We start from the raw sequence: 14,960 nt of genomic DNA, 5'->3' as shown, positions 1-14,960 counted from the left end.
CAGTTTTCTAGTGGTTTATTGGAGATAAGAGTCTCCTGGACTTTCCTGCCTGGGCTGGCTTTGAACCGTGATCCTTAGATGTTAGCCTCCTGAGTAGCTGGGATTACAGGCGTCAGCCACCTGGCCCAGCTTCCGCCTATTTTTTAGCTAGATTTTCTCAACAGAGAGTGCTTGCTGGCTCTTGAGCCTTGACCCCTCTGCCTGCTCACAACCTCAGCTAGCTTCCGGCTTTTTCCTCCTGTGTGTGAGTGGGATCATCATAGTTTCCATCCCCTAAGCTGATGAATATGCAGGGGATATGAGAAAAGTGTACACAGGAAGATTAGCATGGGGCTGGTTCCCAGCCCAGTGAGTAGCCAGTAAGTGCTAACTATCATTCATGTGTGAATATATGAATCTATTTATGTTTCTTGGAGAGACATTGATAAACAGGAAAGCTTTAAAGCCTTAAATCTTCCATCACTTTCCATGCTCTATGTTTTTCTGCTTCTGCAGTGCTGAACACAGTACCTTTTCACTCCTTCGCTTTCTCTCTGTCATTCCTATAGGTAGGTGTCTCTCACCAACCTAGTTCTGTCCTCACAGCCCTTTCTTTTCTGGGCGATGCAAGGCCCCTCCTCACAAAGCCTCCTTCCTCAGGCAGAGCCAAAGTTTTGCTATATCCCTAGAATACTTTTGGGAGCCTTGTAATGTTCTGCCTTGAGGCTTTTGTCTTTCTGCTTCAGGGATGATGGCTTTGTGTCCTGCTTCAGGTGCTGAAATGTGTCTTTCCAAGTTGTTGTTGTTGTTGTTGTTGTTGTTCTTCTTCTTCTTCTTCTTCTTCTTCTTCTTCTTCCTCCTCCTCCTCCTCCTCTTCCTCTTCCTCTTCCTCTTCCTCAAGTTTGAACTCAGGGCCTAACCCTTTTTGCTAGGTGGGTGCTTTACTACTTGAGTCATACTCCCAAACCCTTCCAATTGATCTATAGTAGTATTATCTTTTTTTTTTTTTTTTTTTTTCGGTTGTGGGGCTTGAACTCTGGGCTTAGGTGCTATCCCTCAGCTCTTCAGCTCAAGGCGAGCGCTCTACCGCTTGAGCCACACCACCACTTCCGGTTTTCTAGTGGTTTATTGGAGATAAGAGTCTCACGGACTTTCCTTGCCAGGGCTGGCTTTGAACCGTGATCCTCAGATTCTCAGCCTCCTGAGTAGCTAGGATTAGAGGCATGAGCCACCAGGGCTGGCTTATCTTTATCTTTTTTGTTGTTGTTGTTGGTTGTGGGGCCTGAACTCTGGGCCTGGGGGCTGTCCCTCAGCTCTTTAGCTCAAGGCTAGCGCTCTACCACTTGAGCCACAGTACCACTTCTGGCTTTTTCTGCTTATGTGGTGCTGAGGAATAGAATCCAAGGCCTCATGCCTGCCAGTCAAGCGCTCTACCACTGAGCCACCTTCCCAGCCTTTTTTTTTTTTTTTGTCCTGGGGCTTGCACTTAGGGCCCTGAGCACTATCCCTAAGCTTCTTTTGCTCAAGGCTAGCACTCTTACATTTGAGCCACAGCACCACTTGCAGCCTTTTCTGTTGATGTGGTACAGAGGAATCAAACCCAGGGCTTCAAGCTTGCTAGGCAAGCACTCTACCACTAAGCTACATTCCCATCCCCTTAGCCCTCATTTTTTTTTTCTTTTTGTTTAAGAAATAGAGTCCTGGAAGTGGCGCTGTAGCTCAAGTGGTAGAGCACTTGCCTTGAGCTGAAGAGCTGAGGGACAGCGCCCAGGCCCAGAGTTCAAGCCCCACGACCGACCAAAAAAAAAAAAGAAATAGAGTCCTAAACTGGGTTATGACTCAAGTTATAAATATCTGCCTAGCAAGCATGAGGCCATGAGTTCAAACCCCAATACCACCAAAAAGACAGAAGAAAGAAAAAGTATCCCCAAACTTAGGCTTTTTTTTTTTTTCTTGGCTAACAGAACAAAAAAATGGACATTTTCATTTTGGGACCTAGTGTAAAATTACATCCTCTTCTACCATATCTATGTCTGCTGTAACAGCTGATTTAGCTCATGTTGCCACAACAGTTGAACTCAAAAATCTTAGTGGCTTAACCGTGAGAATAAGCATTAATAAGAGTTATTTCTTGCTTATGCTTGTGTCCAAAATGGGGTGGGGAAAGGGTGGAGGGCAGGCTCTGCTCTACATCATCAACTCACCCAGGCTGAGGGAGGCCCCACCCCATGGAAATCTGACAGCCCCATGACAGAAGACAGGGTCATGGAGAACTCATACCTGCTCTTTCAGGCTTTGGCCTGCAAATAACTTCCTCACTCCCCTCAGCTCCTTGGCCAGAGTCCATTATAGGGCGTCACCTAGGTGCAGGGGCTGGGAAATTATGGAGGCACTCTTGGGAGATTCATTGTCTCTGCTTCAACTGTGTGCGCTACATGGGGCTAATAGGGATGGGTCGAGATAAGCCGGTCTTGTTCGAAGAGGTTAATGGCTGTATCTAGGGTAGTTTGTGCTATTAATATTACAAAAATAAGTAAATAAAGGTGGTCAGATGCTCCTTGCTAATGCTGTCTCCTTTTTCAAAGCTTCATTAAAGAACGATCAAAAGTCAACGCAGTTCCTCTGAAGAATAAGAAGGCCTCGAGTTTTCACGAGTTTGCCCGGAATACCAGTGATGCTTGGGACATTGGCGATGATGAGGAAGAAGACTTTTCCTCACCTTCTTTGCAGACTCTGAACTCAAAAGTTGCCTTGGCAACTGCCGCCCAGGTCCTAGAAAACCACAGCAAGCTGAGGGTAAAACCAGAACGGTCCCAGTCCACAACATCAGATGGTCCTACAGGCTACAAGGTCATAAAGTCCAGCAGTGATGCCCAGCTGTCCAGAAACTCCAGTAAGTCCACCCTGCCCCTGGCACAGTCTCCTCACAGAGTGCATTAGAAATAAAAATGATTTTCCTATAGGTCCTCACTCTGGCCTTCTATGAGAATGGGAAAGCAAGCTCAAGCTTGCTGAGGATGACATCTGGAGCCTCCCACTTGGGTAGCTGCTTAGCCCTGTGACTGGGGCTGAGTGTCACCTGCCATTCTCTACCTCTTCTCTTCTTCCTTTCTCTGGGGTGGTTGATGGCTTCACGTGCTTTAGGCCTGGTCAGGTTTATGAATAGTGACTGGCATATTTAAAGTTGTTAGCTTTACCTACCATTGGCACTGCTGTTGACTTCCTCAACCCTGAGGAACAGACTAGCCTCAGGTGTTTTTTCCTGTCCTGTGGGAGGGAGAACTTAACACAGGTGTCTGGTCACAGACCCCTCCACCGTGTGCCTGCCAGGTTGGATAGGGTGGGAAACTGGCCTCAGGAGCTGCTGGGGGTGCTAGAAGGTATTTGGGCCTTCACGTGTGTATTTCTGCATCCATTGTTTGTTTCCCTCCCTCCCTCCCTCCCTCCCTCCCTTCCTTCCTTCCTTTCTTCCTTCCTTCCTCCGAACACAAGGCCAGTCTTTGGGCTTGAAGTCAGGGCCCGGGCACTGTCTCTTTTTACTTTTACTTTTACTCAAGGCAAGCACTCTACCACTTGAGCCACAGCACCACTTTTGGCTTTTTCTGTATATGTGGTATGAGAAATGGAACTCAGGGCTTCAATAATGCTAGGCAAGCATTTTACTACTGAGCCACATTCCAAATCCTGGCAGTTGGATTTATAAACCTTGTAGGGGAGGTTGATAAGTAATTCACTGTTAAATATTTGTGACCATTACTTTTATGGCCAAGATAGATTAAGAATATGAAGCAAAGCTGGGCGCTGGTGGCCTATGCCTGTAATCTTAGCTACTCAGGAGGCTGAGCTCTGAGGATTGTGGTTCAGTGCCAGCTTGGGCAGAAAGTCTGTGAGATTCTTATCTCCAATTAATCACTCAAAAACTAAAAGTGGAGCTGTGGATCAAAGTGATAGAGGGTTAGTCTTGAGAAAAAGAGCTCTGGAGCCGGGCGCTGGTAGTTCACGCCTGTAATCCTAGCTACCCAGGAGGCTAAGATCTGAGGATCACAGTTCAAAGCCAGCCCAGTCAGGAAACTCTGTTAGACTCTTATCTCTACTTAACCACTAGAAAACTGGAAGTGGTGCTGTGGCTCAAGTGGTAGAGCACTTGCCTGGAGCTGCATGGACAGCACCCAAACCCAGAATTCAAGCCCCACAACCAACAACAACAACAACAAAAGAGCTCTGGGACAGTGCCCAGGCCCTGAGTTCAAGCCCCAAAAAAAACCTAAAAAAAAAAAAAGCAGTCATGAAAAGACTGGCACAATTAGAAACTGAGTTTTCTTTTTGGCATTCATTCCTACCAAAGTTGTCACCTCAGTTCTCACCATTACTTCTCCAGACTACAGTTTCCTCCTTGGAAAATACATGCAAATTCCTTCCTGTGTCATGAGGGTCAGATGAGAGGCTACGTGTAATAGTGACCAGCCTGCTAACTCACATGTAGCAAACACTAGTGTTCATCCTGTACTGCTAGACCTGCTACCTACCATTTGATCTAGAGATGTCTAGAGCCACAGAGTGTAGCGTGAATGTACGTTCTGCTACTTCAGCCATCTTTTGGCAGAATTGAAAGCTGCTTATTGTGGTGGGAAAGGTGGAACACAGAGCAATCAATCACAAGAGTGTACCACCTGCCATGCAGGGCTCTATGGTGTTCCTCCTAACCCTTGCTGCAGCAGCTGGTCGTGCCTGGACTGCAGTGAGCAGGGTGCTCTGGGCTGTGGACACTGGAGAAGAGCTCTGTGTTCCTACAGGACTCATTCCCGGGCCTTGAAGAACATTCTAGATTGAGGTAGAATGAGTATTTGATTTTTCTCAGTGTTGCCATGCAAGTTCTCAGGAGTGGTTTCAGCATCAAGAGCTCTGTTATCATATAGCATGCCTTTGCCTGATGATACACACGCAGCCCTTCTGTGAGCAGGAGCAGAGCCCAACAGGGTCTCCAGCCGGCCTTCAGCTGGAGCCTCAGGCAGCACACACTGGTGCCACCTCAGCTCTGGAGGTAGGGGCATCCTTGCTGGACGGGCAGGTTGAGGTTTCTCAGCATCCATGCTCTTCACAGGCCGTTCTTTTTCTCTTTTAAACCATCTCAGGTGACACATGTCTGAGGAACCCACTCCACAAACAGCAGTCACTCCCTCTCCGGCCCATCATCCCCCTCGTAGCCCGGATCTCAGACCAGAATGCTTCCGGGGCACCCCCCATGACAGTCCGGGAGAAAACCCGCCTAGAAAAATTCCGTCAGCTTCTCTCCAGCCACAACACTGACTTAGGTGAGTTCCCGAGAGCCCTGAGCACAGCAGCAGCTCTTGGTGACTGGGAGTCTCAGAGACCTGGAAGCTATTGCTCTTTATTCTTCCTTCTTTTACTTTTCTAGCATCTCCTGATCTGGCGCCCACTGCAGTGACATGCAGGTATTAAGGCAGAAGTTTGTTGCTAGAGATGAGGGACCAAACTAGATGGGATGGGTTTCTGGCGCCTGTAGACCATAGTGCAGCTATGGCTTTCGTCTCTTCTGCCTTGAGGGGATCCTCATAGAAATCCACACCCATGGGGCTCTCTGTTCCCTTCTAACTCTCATCTCTGAGCTGATTGATGGCTGCCACGCCCTTACTTGGTACTCTGCTGCTCAGAGCTGTCATTTTGGGCCTTACCCTTGCTTGTCGGCAGCAGGTGCTGGTGGTGGTGGTATCTGTCTTTGAGCGGTAGGAGGCATCTGGCAGCTCTGATCTGGGTTTGTTTTAGGGCCTTGTGGGAGGACCTAATCCAATGAGGCTGTTGTCTGTTTGCAGATGAGCTGAGGAAGTGTAGCTGGCCAGGGGTTCCCAGGGAGGTTCGGCCTGTAACCTGGAGACTCCTGTCGGTGAGTTCTACCCCTGTGTAGAGAAGCGTGAGCCTCACACAGCCCTTCTTGCCTGATGAGGTTAGTCTGGACATGTTGGTCTTATTCCATAGAGTTCTCCGTCCCCACTGGATGGCTTAGAGACCCCTGCGAGTTCATCCCACCTCTGCAGGGTGGGGATCTAGTCCCACTCCCATGCAGGAAGATGGGCACAGCTGGCTCTGTAGTCACAGCAGGGGAATCCAGCACGTGCTGTGAGCAAGCTGGACACTGCCTAGGCATATCTCCTTTTGCAGTGGGAATAACTCAAGTGGTTGAAGCCCACTTCCCATGGTGACCCGTCACTAAGTGGTTTCTCATAAGCTGTACTAGTATCCCTCCCCGCCCCCCATGAATACTGTGCCAGCCACTGCGAGGGAAGCGCCTGTAAAATTCATCTGTTGATCTAGGAAGGACTTTTTTGAGGGCCTGTTGTTTGCCAGGCACAGTGCCAGATGCTATGAGCAGATCCAAAACTGAGTAAGCACCCATCCCTGCTCTCCAGGCACTGCTGTGCAATGTATGGCTTAAGGTCTTTGAGAGGAAGGGTGTCTTCTCTCTGAGCCCCCAACCTGAAATCTTACAACCATGTAACCATCACCCCTGCCACTTCAAGGCTCAGTGCCGTTCAGAGTGGCTTTGCTGAGCAGAAGAGGATTGGGAGGTACGAGAATGAAGAATGGGATGGGGACTAGGGCTAAGAGTGAAAATTGGCTGGAGCTTGGACTAGGAGCGGGGCTGCTGCCAGGTTGTGCTGGCATTGAAACTGCTCTGTCGCAAATTCCATTCAGCTCCCTAAGCTGGTGGTGCTCAGGGTTACCCTGAGAAGCATGTGTGTTCATTGCCAGGCTATTTGGCACACCTAATGCTGTGCTGTAGAAGCTGCCAGATCCTTGTGGTTCCCGGAAGTGTGGAAGGGATTACACCGTGGCAGTGAGAGGTCATGGCCTCTGAGGCGGAGACTCGGGCCCAGCTCCCTCCCACTGACCTCCATTCCCTGCTGTGGAAGAGGCCCACTCTGATGGCTGTGAAGCTTACCAGTGGTCCATGCTCCACGGGCAGGGCGGGGCCTCAGGAATGAATAACCCTAGGAAAGTCAGCCTCACCTCATCTGCACATGTGGATCCCATTGGCAGAGGAAAAAACAAACACTGAGTGGCCCAAACCAAGAGGACTACCCCTGTTCTCTTGGCAGTTTTCCTTCTGCCTTTGCCAGTTTCCCAGCCACTGCTCAATCTAAAATGAAAAAGCATCCAGCCAGCGTCTGTCCCTCCAAGCAGCGAGCGTCCTTCCTCACGGGCAGTGTTGTCTGCAGGGCTATCTCCCAGCAAACACCGAGAGGCGGACGTTGACCCTGCAGCGGAAGCGGGAGGAGTATTTTGGCTTCATTGAGCAGTATTACGACTCCAGAAATGAGGAGCATCACCAGGACACCTACAGACAGGTACAGTCTTAGCGGTTCTGTTCTCAACCTGTGTCTCCTGGTAGTACTTAACTCCTGGAACCTCCTGGTAGAGACTTTCCAAGTCTCCAGGCGGTGGCATGCCTGGGGCGGCTTCCATCATTCCCAGGCCCTCCTTCCTTCTTGGCACTGAGTATCTTTGATTTTGGTCTTTTTGAATAGGTTGACATCTTTAGCAGTGGTCAGTGGTAATACGTCTCGGACCTTCACATGTGTACAAGTCAACTGGGACCTTGATAAGCACATCCCCTCCACCCCCCTCCCCTGGCCCTGAGGATTATGGGAAAATGCAGGATTGCAGTGAACCCCCCACAAATCCCCAGTAGCAGATGCCGCTGGTTCACAGACCACACTGAGTACTGTGGGCTACAGACCACTCAGGAGTGGCCCATGCCACCAGTATTGCCTTCTGACAGCCACAGTGCCCACACAGCACCCACTTCTCTGTTCTTTTTGTCTGTCTGAGTCTTCACGGTTAGGGAGTCCTCCATCTTTGCCTGCAGTAATCTTCATAGGCTGAGGAGGTCAGCATGTAGAGGGAGGAGAAGAGGGGAGACTGGGGGAGGGACAGCTGTTCACAATCAGCCTGAGAACGGAAGTGGCCTCTGTTGCGGTGGACCCTGTCCTACGATGGTTAGACTGGGCCTTGGAAGGTCCTCCAAGCTGAAAGCAGCTGGACTGACCACTTTGGCAACAGAAATGAGATCTTTCAGCACCAAGTGAGAGGCGAGCCGCCTGGGCCTTCCTCGAATCTTACCCATCAGGACTTCATAGACCTTGCTGGCTCCTCTGGCTCCCCAGCCTGGTCTGTGAGGTTGCAGTGGGAGCTCCTTCAGATCTTGGAAAGTCAGAGGCAGCAGGAGGGCCACATACTTTGATCACACCTGTACACAGTGCTGGCCCGGAGTGGCTCAGACTTATGGGGAGTGGGTGGGAGCAGTGGATTGGCTAAGGCAGTTGGATGAAAATGGCCATTTCGGAAGGTGCCTCGCTGTTAGCTGAGCTGAGGCCAGCTTGCACATGCTCAATGGAGATAGTTTAGCTGGACTTTTGTCTGTGTCAGTTCTTCCTGAAGGTAAACTGTGCTCTAATTCTTACTCCTCTGATTCCATTTGTTAAGAAAATACTTGTCAGAAAAAAAAAAAAAGAAAATACTTGTCAGAAGAACACATTGGCATTGGTGTTTGTGCATATGGCTTCTCTTTTTCAGATTCACATTGACATTCCAAGGACGAATCCTCTCATTCCATTGTTCCAGCAGCCACTTGTACAGGAGGTGAGGGAATTACTTAACGCTCTCTGGTCCTTCCGCCCCAGCGCACGGCCCCTGCTCACGGTGTGCAGCTATTGCTCCTCTGCGGAGCGTTGCCTCAGAGCACTTTCTCTTGTGTCCTCATGGGTCCTTCACAGGTAAGGAGCTGGCCCAGCCTTCAGCCTACCTGATGCCCATGAACAACCCACACCTTACAGTTGGCCTACTTTATCAAGATGGAAGTTAGGATTTAAAAAAAAGTTTGGTAAATATACATAAAGTTTACCATTTAACTATTTGTTTGTGTGTGTATGCTGGGGCTGGAACCCAGAGCCTGGGCAATTTCCTGAGCTTTTTTGCTCAAGGCAAGCACTCCACCACTTAAGCCACAACTCTACTGCCTGCTTTTTGGTGGTTAATTGGAGATAAGAGTCTCATGGACTTTCCTGTCTGGGCTAGCTTCAAACTGCGATCATTGGATCTCAGCCTCCTTAGTAGCTAGGATTACAGGCATGAGCTACTGGTGCCCAGCTTTTACTACTTTTTTCAATGTATGATTCAGTGGCACTAAGTATATTCACACTGTTACATAATTGTTACCACCATCTAGTCCCAAATCTTCCCAAACTAAACCTTAGTATCTATTAATTAGTAATCCCCTTTTGTCTAGCAACCACCATTCTACATTTGTGTGTGTGTGTGTGTGTGTGAGAGAGAGAGAGAGAGAGAGAGAGAGACAGAGAGACAGAGAGACAGAGAGAGACAGAGACAGAGAGAGACAGAGAAACTGGGGCTTGAACTCAGGGCCTTGAGTTCTCACTTGGCTTTTTCTACTCAAGGTTAGTACTTTACCACTAAAACCATGCCTCTAGTTCTGGCATTTTGCTAGTTAATTGGAGATAAGAGTCTCATGGGTTTGGCTTCTTCACCTAGCTTTGAACTAGGATCTTCAGATTTCAGCTTCCTGAATAGCTAGGATTGTAGGTCTAAGCCACCAGCACCCAGCTTACCAGTTTACTTTTTATTTCTCTTCATTTGACTACTCCAGGTCCTTCAGCTAAATGGAATTAGAGAACATTTGTCCTTTTGTGACGGCTTAATTCACTAGCATCAGCCTTCAAGGTTTCTTTGTGTTATGGCATGTGCCAGAAGTTCCTACCTTTTTAATCTTCCCAGCTCAGCTGTAACTACCAGCTCCTTGAGGCCAGAGTTTCCTTCCCAGCTCTGCAATAGACAGGATGCTAAGTGTTCATGTTTCTTGAAGCAATCTGTCGGTTCTGTGCAGAATAGAGAGAGCTGGTAGCAAAATTCTGAAAATAAATTGACTTGGAGTGGTGTTCGTAATTCTACTTAAATACAGGTGTCTCTCTTGGTGAGAGCCTTCCTGACTTAGCAATACCATAAGGAAGATTTTGGGGATGACACCATTGTTTTACCCATAAGATTCAGTGCAATGGAAGCTAAATATGCAGCCAGAGTTCCTTTCTTCCCCCTGTTCAGTTTCCCACAATTCATCCTTGCTTAGCCCTCATTTCTGGGTGGCAGTGTTGAGATACTTACCTTTTACTTGTTCATGTCAGCCCAACTTGTATATGAACGTAGTAGTTTGTTTAAAAGTCTTCCCTTCATGGTGAAACCTGGAAACAAAGATGGAAATGCAAACCTTCATCTCATCTAGTCTTTCTGTTAAAACAGTAAGGATGCCATCCAAGGACCAGAAAGTAACACTGAACTGAAATGCTTGCTGTGAGGTCTTTGAGACCTGTCTGTAACAAGTCAAAATGGCTCCTAGAAGAGGAGGCATAGGCAACTCATGGGGGATTTTCCTTTCCACCCCCAGCAAGCTGTCCTGTGGTGGCATTCTTTTGCTTCTTTATGGTACTGCGTAAGTGTGTGTGCATTGTTCATTACCCACCACACATCCTGCTGGTCTCCTGACTTGAACAGCCAGCTTCTGTGTACTTGGCCATTGTTAAAGCCAGTCACCGAGGATTTGTGTATTCACAAGGGCCAACAGTGTAGGGCAGGCGAAGCCCTTGGTCTGTCCTTCACAGCAATGACCTGGAAGATCTTCTTTAAATTGTTTTTATTTTGTGCCATTGGGAATGGAACTCGGGGATTTCTGCACTCCATCTCTACCCTTGAGCTGAATCCCCAGCCCCAGGAGGAGCTTTTTAACACAAGCATCCAGACAGACACATGTCAAAGGTGGTGAGAGGAGGCAGACTGGGACAGGGAGTTCTTGCGATTTTTCTGGAACATGATGGATCTAGCTTGGGCTTCATTTTTAAGGAAGGGAGAGAGGTCATTCAGCAACTGAGAGGCAGATGTATAAAAGGGCTCTCATGCATACAAACAGGCTGTAATACAAACAAGGACGCCATGTTCTTCCTTCAACACGGAGAGCGAGCAAGTGCGTAAGGCAAGTGGAGGCAGAAAACCAGTTCAGTTTCAGGCAGGGTTTTGCTCTGCCAGAAGTGTTCCTCAGCTTTCTTAGGCAGCTGGAGGCAGACTCGGTCACCTATGATGCAGGGGCTAAGAAACATCCTTTATTGTCTCTAGATTCTTTGCTTCTTTCTTACACTAGATAACCAGCTCCCGAAACTGTATAACCATTTCATTTTCCTGGTCTCCCTGAGAGACCTTGTCTGGTTGGAAGGGCCTCTTTGGCATGACCCCGTGCTCTCTGACCTGTACCACCTTCATGTGCCTGCTCTCACCTGCCATCTCTGAATGGCTCAAGCCTGTATCAGGCCTAGGAGTTGTGCTTATCAGGACACAGGCAGTCAGGGGATAGTGTCAGGTTGAGAGAAGATGAAGGGAAAGCCAGAGGGCTGAATGAAAGCAGAAGACAGTTGACTAGGATAGGACAGGACTCTCTTAAGGGACAGTAGATATGTTTTCCTTGTACCCCACATAGGCCTATGTGGCTTCTTTTGACTAATGTCTATAACTCCAGAGGCTTCCCCAGGGGGCCTCTGGCTGAGTTCTCTTGCTCAGAGCTCTAGCTGTAGGAGTTCATGAGATTTGAATCCCTCAATGTCCTATCCCAGCCCGTGTCCCAGTTGTATCCTGACATACGAAGGCACTTCCTGCTTGTGTTGTCTGTCACTTGTTCCTACTCAGGCGAGAATGAGCTAAATCTAGATCTCCTTCTCAGCAGGGAGAGAGGGAAGGGTGGTGGAGAAGGTATTCCTATCTGAATCCTAAAATGACCAAAAAATATTTAAGAAAAGATGTCAGGTAGGATGCTCTGATATCTTGCTTCTGGCAATAACCAAAGCAGCAGCATCCATAATTGAGAATGTGGTGGTATTAGGGACACTCATAACAACCCTTTTTCTAATTATTATTATTGAGGGTTTTTTAAAAAAAATAGTGCGAGGGGTAAACCCAGGGCTTTGAATATGTTAGGTTATTTTGATTTGGGGGTGTGTAGATATTTTTGAGACATAGTCTTTCTGTGCAGCCAAGGATGGCCTAGAACTTGCTATGTAGCTCAGGCTTGCCTTGAATTCGTGATTCTCCTGCCTCCACTTCCTGAGGACTGGAATGACAGGCAAAAGCCACCATACCAGCATTCTGTTTTTAATCAATCTGTGTCACTATCCTTTCTTTTCCTCCCAACTTTCTGTCCTGATACCCAGATACTGAGAAGCTAAAAGGGGGAAAGTATCTAAACCACAACTTGTATGTTAGAAACTTTAAAAAATGTATTATTATTTATTTATTTACCAGTCCTGGGGCTTGAATTCAGGGCCTGGGCACTGTCCCTGAGCTTCTTTTGCTCAAGGCTAGCACTCTACCACTTGAACCATAGCTCCACTTCCAGCTTTTTCTATGTATGTGGTACTGAGGAATTGAACCCAGGGCTTCATGCATGCAAGTCAAGCCCTCTGTCACTAAGCCACATTCCCAGCCCATTTTTGTTGTTGTTTTAAAATTTATTTATTTTATTTTTTGCCAGTCCTGCAGTTTGAATTCAGGGCCTGGGCACTGTCTCTGAGTTTCTTTTGCTCAAGGCTAGCACTCTGCCACTTGAGCCACAACACAACTTCCATCTCTTGTTTATGTAATTCTGAGGAATTGGACCCAGGGCTAGGCAAGCACTCTACCACTAAGCCATATTCCCAGCCCTTAGAAACTTTTTGTACTGATATTCTTCCTTTGTCCCTGGTGTTTTAATTGTTCTAAATGATTCTCCCCCCCCATGCCTGAAATTAATTATGAAGTAGGAAAAGAGGAGGGTGAGAAGGAGGTGTCTTCTGATTTAACACTTGTGTCTTCTTTCTTTCTCATTTTCCTAGATCTTTGAAAGAATTCTATTTATTTGGGCCATCCGACACCCTGCCAGTGGGTATGTCCAGGGAATTAATGACCTGGTCACTCCGTTCTTTGTCGTCTTCCTCTCAGAATATGTGGGTAAGAAGCACGAGCACTGAGCTGAACAAGCTACTGCTCTTTCCTGTCTGCCATCTGTTTGCTTTTCCTGAGCATGCAGCCAGCGGGTATGTCTTGCTGAAAGAGGGACAGATAGTGGCTTTGGAATACACAGTAAGAGCTGTTTGAGCAGCAGTAACAGCCTGGAATTGATCTCTTGAGATAATCACAGATCTCACCTTAAAAGACCTGCTTTGTCACAAGAGGGGCCAAGTTGATCAAGTTATATTCTGCCACAAACACATGGTTTGATGGCTTTTCCAAGGTGATTTTAGGATTCTTTGGAACTTGTCTCAGACATTGGCGCCCACCCATGAATGCCAGGACCTTGATTTCTCCCCTCTGCTCCTCACTCCTACCCCTGGGTTCTCCTCACTTTGGAGCGTGCTTACTTTCATGGAGGTGTGCGGGTTTTCTCTCAGTCCCCCCCTCACCTCATCCCTCCACCAGTCTAAGCTAAGCAGTCTGAAAGGAGTTGAGGACCCCGTTCCTCTCCTCAGCATTTTTTTTTTTCCAGGCTTGGGGCTGGGGCACTGTCCCTGAGCTGCTTTTACTCAAGGTTAGCACTCTACCACTTGAGCCACAGCACCACTTCTGGCTTTTTCTGTGTTTGTGCTATTGAGGAATCAAACCCAGGGCTTCATGCATGCTAGGCAAGCACTCTTCCACTCAGCCACATTCCCAGCCCTCTCCTCGGCTTCTTTATCATTGTGGTTACAGGACCACAGAGAGACATGTCTATCATGGCCTGGTATTTTGCCCTTTTACTCAGATGAGAGGCTTGTGTAAAAGAGTATTGAAAGGAGCTGGGCATAGGCCTGTAATTCTGGCTACTTGGGAAGCTGAGGCAGGAAGATTATAGCCTGGATTACATAGCAAAGCTGCCTAAAAAAAAAAAAAAGGACTTAGGCACCAGTGGCTTGTGCTTGTAATCCTAGCTACTCCGGAGCCTGATATCTCAGGATCTTGGTTTGAAGCCAACCTCCTATTAACCACTAAAAAGCCTGAAGTGGAGCTGTGGCTCAAGTGGTAGAGTGCTAGCCTTGAGCAGAAAAGCTCAGGGATAGTGTCTATACCCTGAGTTCAAGCCCCAGGACTGGCATACATACACACACATAATTGAAAGAGACTTTAATAAACATCCCATAGGTCTTTGATTTCACAAATGAAGTCTAAGGTTCTCTGCCTCTTTACCACTGGCATGGCCAGAACTAGGGCTGGTAGGTCATTGTGAATTTGGGGAACTACCTCATCATAGTCAGGTTTTCCAAGGGGGCCTGCAGGGGAGGGGTTTGCCCTTCTACAAGGCAGTCTCAGAACGTTAAAGCACCTGAGTACCATCTCATTCTACTGCCCGCAGAACTGGGAATGAGGGTGGGGTTGTGTGCTCTCAGGTGGTCACGCAGCATTCTTCTCATCACTGCCCTGACTCCACCTCTCCCCTTGGCACTGGGCCTTTCTGTGATATGTATAACTGCTTTCTTGTCTTAAGATCTGGTTGAGTAGTGTGTGCCTGTGCATGCATATGCATGTACACACACACACACACCACTGACCCACAGCACCTCAGGTATGAAGGGTGTACCTTCGCACTTCCCAAGGTCTAGTCTGGATGAGGCAGCATAGAGATGCACCTCAGCCACAGACCTTCCCTGGGTCTTGAATATCTCTGACCTAGGAAGATGAGGCCCATATATTTTTTACAAAAACTTGTTATGTTAAATTGCAAATGCATGTCAAAGTAGCATTACCCTGTTACCACCCAACTTCAGCAATTAATCTTGTCTATCTATAATTCCATCCATCTTGGTGCAGTGTTTTGATATTGACATCAAACCTTATACCATTTCATTCATAATAATAACTATGGCTGGGCACAGTGGCTCATGCTTGTAATCCCAGCCACT

The 14,960-nt window shown here is 47.8% G+C and overlaps 1 protein-coding gene across 1 annotated transcript in view; it reads left to right on the top strand.

The window, feature by feature from the left end:
- The window catches only part of Tbc1d22b (TBC1 domain family member 22B), a 62,205-nt gene that overhangs the window by 19,152 nt on the left and 28,093 nt on the right, over positions 1 to 14,960 (top strand). The window contains exons 3-8 of the mRNA XM_070023855.1: positions 2,565 to 2,872; positions 5,112 to 5,291; positions 5,811 to 5,881; positions 7,215 to 7,343; positions 8,572 to 8,637; positions 12,921 to 13,035. Of these exons, the coding sequence (XP_069879956.1) occupies positions 2,565 to 2,872; positions 5,112 to 5,291; positions 5,811 to 5,881; positions 7,215 to 7,343; positions 8,572 to 8,637; positions 12,921 to 13,035 (869 nt within the window). The remainder of the gene's footprint in view (positions 1 to 2,564; positions 2,873 to 5,111; positions 5,292 to 5,810; positions 5,882 to 7,214; positions 7,344 to 8,571; positions 8,638 to 12,920; positions 13,036 to 14,960) is intronic.

The sequence above is a fragment of the Dipodomys merriami genome, unplaced genomic scaffold, assembly GCF_024711535.1.
Source record: "Dipodomys merriami isolate MVZ:Mamm:240054 unplaced genomic scaffold, mDipMer1.0.p SCAF_16, whole genome shotgun sequence".
Classification (NCBI taxonomy): Eukaryota; Metazoa; Chordata; class Mammalia; order Rodentia; family Heteromyidae; genus Dipodomys; species Dipodomys merriami.
The sequence above is the reverse complement of the archived record's forward strand: the minus strand, read 5'-3'. Positions and strand labels throughout refer to the sequence as shown.